The sequence below is a fragment of the Anoplophora glabripennis genome, unplaced genomic scaffold, assembly GCF_000390285.2.
Source record: "Anoplophora glabripennis isolate ALB-LARVAE unplaced genomic scaffold, Agla_2.0 scaffold278, whole genome shotgun sequence".
In the NCBI taxonomy this organism is placed as follows: Eukaryota; Metazoa; Arthropoda; class Insecta; order Coleoptera; family Cerambycidae; genus Anoplophora; species Anoplophora glabripennis.
Window position 1 is genome coordinate 469,032 of NW_019416472.1, and position 6,338 is coordinate 475,369.

The window sequence follows — 6,338 nt, forward strand, 5'->3', positions numbered from 1 at the left end:
ACAGGGTGCATTATAAGAATAATGCATAAATAAAATAAAAAGTGGCAAGTGTTAAATTAGTTGTACACATAACACATCACATAACACATAACCACATCATTACGAAAAATAAATAAAAATATTTATCAAAATGCAATAATAAACATACATTGTGTCGCCGGAGAGGTGAAACGATTCTTGTAAATGACAAAAAATTGTAGAGTTACAATATGGTCTTCTGGAATTCATATGCCACGATTTCAAGTTCGTAAAATTCAGTATACCTTGGAAATTTTGAAAAGTTTGATTTCAGTCACTAGTAAAGTGGCATTTCTGTACAAGATATGACATTTTCCGAACACCTTGTATAGAGTACATTTATTTTTTCTGAAAAACTAGAATCGACCGAAAAAAACTTCAAATTTGTCTTCAGCACCGTCGAAAATAGGGTAGAATATTTTTATTAAGACTTGAAAATTTTATGATATAGTAAATTATTTTCGTAATTTATGTTGTATGTACACTCGCAACATAAAGGTTTCTACTGAGAACGAGAACGATATTTTGTTGAAATTATGAGAGCTTAACCGCTTGCCTACATGCAGTCTGCAATTTTTTTATTATATGTTCCTAAGTAAAAGCAAATACTGACAGCCGTAAATCTTCAAAATTCTTTTTAATAACTCCCAGCATCGGCAATTTAAAGTTAGTAAACCTCTTACGTTGGAAACCTTTAAGTATGTTGCGGCGACTGTACATGTATTAAAAAAGCGAAATTAATATCTGAAAAATTATTATTAAGGACAGTGGGATATACAATCTTATATTTTTAAATTATTATTTGCAAAAATAAAATAATGGATTCAAAAAATGCAGTCAGTAGTATTATTCACGTATGTAAGAATTTGACACTTACCACAATGTATAAGCCATTTATTGCATAAATCTTCATTTTTATGTGGGAACCGAAACATTCGAACTCCCGATTTTCGAGTTTCACCACAATTAAAATATTGGCACTTGTTTCCAGCCATTATTGTTATTCTATTCTAGTCTGTGCACTTTAACACTAGTGAAACAAACTGAAATGAAATGATCTGCCGCTATGTGAAAAAAAATTGTATAAAAACATTTGAATGCAGGCTCTAGACCTACGCCCTAGCTTAACCAGCGCGCGCGAGTGCAGGTGCAACGATTTACAATTTTAACCCAGAATCATGTTTAATACTGTACTGTATACTACTCGCGCTTTAGCAAATTCATAGAACTTCTCAAAACATACGTCACATATAGCTAACATAATATAAGACAAAAAATATTATTATTCATTACCTATTTAAATATTTTTAAAATTTCTAAAAAACTATCGGTTAAATGTTTTTTTTCTGTTTGTTGNTATTTGGAGGTAAGTAAACCACATGGTTTTATCTAATAAAGCAGTTTTTAATTATTAAATATTATTAGGTATCTACATTTATAAAATTTGTATAAATAGAAATGGACACTCCTAGCTTAAAATTATATTTTTATCCTTTATTATTCAAGCTGATAGTATAAAATATACTCTGCGTACTGAGTGTAAAACTGCAACTAATACAATTAAATATGTATTAAACAGATTACTATAACCTCCACCCCCCAAATCTCTAGAAAACTAGTTTGGTTGATCAGTTCATCCTGAAAATATTAAGCGCTGCAGTCGCTTGATCAAGTGTGCATGAATTCTGCAGTCTCCCATTCCTTAGGATTTTAGTGTAGTATATACATATAATCAGTGGCGGCCCGTGGGTTTGAATACAGGGGGGGCGCATTTTGAAAAGAGGACGTACATCATAAAAGCTGCGGGGGGTGTGGGGGGCGGCANCCCACTCCTTAGGATTTTAGTGTAGTATATACATATAATAATAGTTCTCTTGTGTAAAACTTTACTTTTAGTCATTTCGATTACAATCACTGTCATTTCCATTCGAATTGCATACATTTATGTTCACTTTTGCCGTCAACTTTGCTACCGTTTTCTTGTCAATTTCTCCGATACTTTGTCTAGGAGTAAAGTCCAGTTTTATTGGAGATTTTAGACCTGATAATAAAAATATACCTATATATGATATCTGGCTATAGTGTATTATTTGGGTTCTTAGAATTAATATAAATATGACAAGTTCTTTTTATTTTAATAGTGTTAAAGCTTGAAAATCTATCTTTCTTTTTCTGTTTTTTCTTTCTTTTTAGGGCAAGGATTTTTTCAATTAATTTTTAAATTTTTTTCACAATTAGTAAAATATGCAACTAATAACAGAAAGAAACGAAAATTGTGTCACAAATATAATCATTTCAGCCATTGTTTCTAAATTTTTACATATAATGGACACTTACCAATCTTCATATTTTGCAAAGTGGCGAACTCCTCACAGTACGCAGCGGAACACAAAGGAGTCTTGACAGGCAGCATATTGTCGAATTTGGAAAGGTCTACATCATACCCCTGCCTGTGTTTATTCAGTTTCAACAAAGGTTCGAACTTCCTTCCCCACAATATTTCTTCAGACATGTAGCTGGTACGATGCTGCGTCATCTGGCCGGTACTCTCAATGGTACCTTCCAAAACAACAACTATTTCAAAGGTATGCTTGTTAAAGTCTCTTGGTGAGAAGTAGTACAGAGGTGAGTCTTTATTTATAACGTGGTATATGGTGAGGGGCCAGTAGAAGAACAACCCTCTTTGGCAGTTGTCGTAAAACAGCTCCAATTCTTGTTGGTGATTCACAAGTATTTCGCCTTCAAGTGTCTTCGCGGTACGCAAGAAAAAAACGCGGATACGACCACCAACCATATCATTCTTCCTCATGTCTCCTATACGAAACATAATACACAATTTCTCGTTTCTAGGGCATATTATAGCGGACTTGGAGAACAATAAGGTCTTTTGTCTTTGTCTTGGTAAGGTCAGTTTGTAGAAAATGGTTACAGACATTATGCCCTGTATGATAAATCCTACTAAGCACTGAACAGTATTCACGAAAATAGCTTCAGGGCATTCGTCAGTAGTAGCTTTAACACCGTAACCTAAAGTATGTTGGGTTTCGACGCTGAACATGAAGCAGGATGCAAAATTGTAAACGTCGTAGACACACGGTCTGTAGTTGCTTTGGTTTTGGAATGGGGGTAAGTGCTCGGGTTCTAAATCTCCGTGAATGTAGGAAATCAGCCAGTATAGGACTCCGAAGATGAACCAAGATACGACCAACGTGGAAGAGAATAGAGCAAGAGTACATGTCCATGAGTAGTCGACTAGTTTCAAGAATTCTAGAACGTATATCTGTTCTCGCTTGGTTTGAGGTTGTGACACGTTGCAATGGCCATTCTTAAGAATTATTCGTCGGTGGTCTCCTTCTGAATTTGATGTTTCGAATTCACTGAAACTGAAATGTTGAAATTAGTAGCGTATGAAGATTTGAGAGAATGACTTGCGTTGGCCTTAGTTCAGCTACCGCTCATCTATCATAAAATACTATCGCTAGAGGATTACACAGCAAAAAAAAATATTGCCCGGGTAAGGTCTGTATTTGGAAGCAAATACCTAATGTTATCACCTACTCTATGCTAACGCACCCAGACTCTGCTTGGAAGTACTGCGTAAAGATATCTACTATTGAAGTATCGGGAGTTAACAGTACAAATTAACATGAACCCACAAATTGATTAATCTCTTGGGCGCCTTCAGACAATATCCTTAATAAAATTCTCGAACATGTCCCAGAAAGAATAATGCATAAGTATGTAATAAATGCGCTTGTACTGATAGACAGGCGTTCATGTTTACCTATACAATTTTTTGAATCCAATTCAGCAATATGGACAGCAACTACTTTTAAAAAACTTCTTAGAAGCCAAGAATACTTTACCCAGTGCTGAGGAGTCCCTGTTCTTAAGTTATTGGAATCTACATAAGAAAATTTAGAAATAAACTACACTAAGTGAAGTTGTTGCACCTGCGACTTTTATATTAATTTTTATTTTCTATACAAATTAAAATCGAATATGTACATTTTTAATATAACTTTTTCTAAAAAAAATACTATTTCACTAAATAATAAGTAGGCTTAGTGCACGTGCAGAGTCGTCGCGGGGGTCCGTGGCCTTCACAGCTGACTCGCGTTTTGAACTGTTCAGTTATTTACGGAACCTTGTAGTAGCTGGTGTCACGTCGATACCTTTCATTTTTACTGCTGTAAATTGTATTCGCCGTGTGTAATTAAATACCTATTTATAAATAGTAACATAATTTACATTAACAACTATTAGCTGGGGGGAAAAGTGAAGTAAAATGTTAAAAGAGAAAAGAAATAAATGGGTATTATTTCAAATGTGGTTTGACAGTGATCTCGAAGGTTACAGAGACGTACGTATTAAAGGAAATGACCTGTTTTGTACTGTGTGTGAAGGCATTATAAATTCTTTTTACAAAACTAAAGTGACAAGACATTTGAAGAGTCATGCCTCGTCCAGCGCTGAAGACTCTGTATTTTTCTATGAACTTACAGACGCCTTTTTTTCAAGCAATATTCTATTAAATAGCCTAAATAACCCCAAGTTCTGCAATTCCGTAAATTTGAATCTCATATGGACTATCCCTAAATGAACAATTTGATATAATGGATGAAGGACAAAAAAATATATACGATGCCAATAATATACGACCAGTCATTAGTACGACAAAAGAAAAACTGCAAAGAGTGTTGGAAAACAATCCAGGATACACCATTTTGGAAAACATATGTAAAGTTTTATCTGGTACATATCAGGAGTTACCAGCAAATATATTAATATATAGTTCATGCCTCAACAATTTTTCATACTGTCCATTGTCAACAGTAGACGTTGAACGATAATTTTCCCTATACAAGTTAATAATTAAGTGATAAATGTCGCCGTCCCACTAAAGAAAAAAAAAAGAAAAGCAGTAATATGTTTTAACTCCTTCCAATATGCCACGGAACTCACGGAAGCCTTGCCTCAACACTGAGGTAAACATATTAATATTTTCATTCGTAATCTGACTACGTTCCTGTTAAACTCCGCGCCGCACTAAGTGTAATAATAATTAATAAGTGTACTATAATGAAAAAAAAAACAAGTATTACTCACGTGTCGAATGTAGCTGAATAATGGGTAGCGCAGTTTTTCCAGAGGAGTCCCATCATTGCTTCTACCTAATATAATGAAAATGCAAAAGTGATTCTCCCTGTGAATATAATATGTGTATGTATTTAACTGTTGCCGTACAAATAATTTTATTGTTTAAGTTGAAATATAAAGACGTTATCGCAGCTACTTGTCAGTTTTTATTTACTTAATACATGTTGCAGATTACAAAAAAAATGTAAATTTCTGTTCTAAAAAATATAAATTGCTATTTACTATTTTTATTAGAAAATTTTATATTCTACGCTCCCATACTTCGAGTTTATCCTCTTCCTTCTTCTTCATTGTCCTTGTCTCACATGCGTAAATAACAGCGGGTGCTATGACTGTATGGTAGAGTCTTATTTTTGTAGCTTTTGATACATTTTTCGTTCTTGAAACCTTTGAAAACATTCCTGCAGATTTACTCCCCTTTGCTAACCTTATTTCTATTTCTCTTTCATCAGCTCTCTTTATCTATCATGTACTTCCCTGCGTAGTTGTTGGCTAAACCATCCCTTGATTTCGCTTTCAGTAGCCTAAATGAATCTTCTATTTCTTCTTTTGACATAATAAACAATACCATGACATCAGCACAGCCAAGGCACTGATGTCTACTACCATATATCAAGTCTGTGGTTCTTCTTCCATTTTCTTTCTTAAAACTGCTTCCTGCACTGTACTGAAGAGAACTGTGGATAACGGGTTGCCTTGTCTACGTCTTTTCTTTACCATGAACTCTTTCAGAAACTTTCCATCCAATATTAAGTACTTTATTTCCTCTTACTTATGGTCATTTTTATCAATCTCCTCAGCTTTTTCGGTATTCCTATATTTCCCAACGCATCAACCAACTTCTTTAAGCCAATGCAAACTTACGCTTGCTTACAATCAATAAACAACAGACGCTAGTTTGTAGTGGTTTTAAGGCTTTCAAATACCTACTTCACATTCTGAGGCTTTCCATACTTCAAGAGGCAGATATTCGTCGTCACTCGAATAATGCATTTGACTTTATTCATATTAACAATTGAGTTGTAATATTTTAACACATGTGTTCACCGATGATGCCACTTTTATGCTTCATGGATTTTATAATAAACAAAATTATCGATATTGATGTCAAGAAAATCCTCACTGGATACGAGCAACTTGAACCCAGCGACCAGAAAAAA

At 34.2% G+C, this 6,338-nt stretch overlaps 1 protein-coding gene across 1 annotated transcript; it reads right to left on the reverse strand.

Annotated features, from left to right (window-relative positions):
- Window positions 1-1,851: 1,851 nt before the first annotated feature.
- LOC108906597 (ATP-sensitive inward rectifier potassium channel 11-like) lies at window positions 1,852-5,734 on the reverse strand. The gene is made up of 3 exons (XM_018709901.2): window positions 5,652-5,734; window positions 2,356-3,401; window positions 1,852-2,059 (listed from the first exon to the last, which is right to left on the reverse strand). Exons 1-3 carry the CDS (start codon window positions 5,732-5,734, stop codon window positions 1,911-1,913), a joined length of 1,278 nt encoding a protein of 425 aa, XP_018565417.1. The 3' UTR covers window positions 1,852-1,910.
- Window positions 5,735-6,338: the final 604 nt, after the last annotated feature.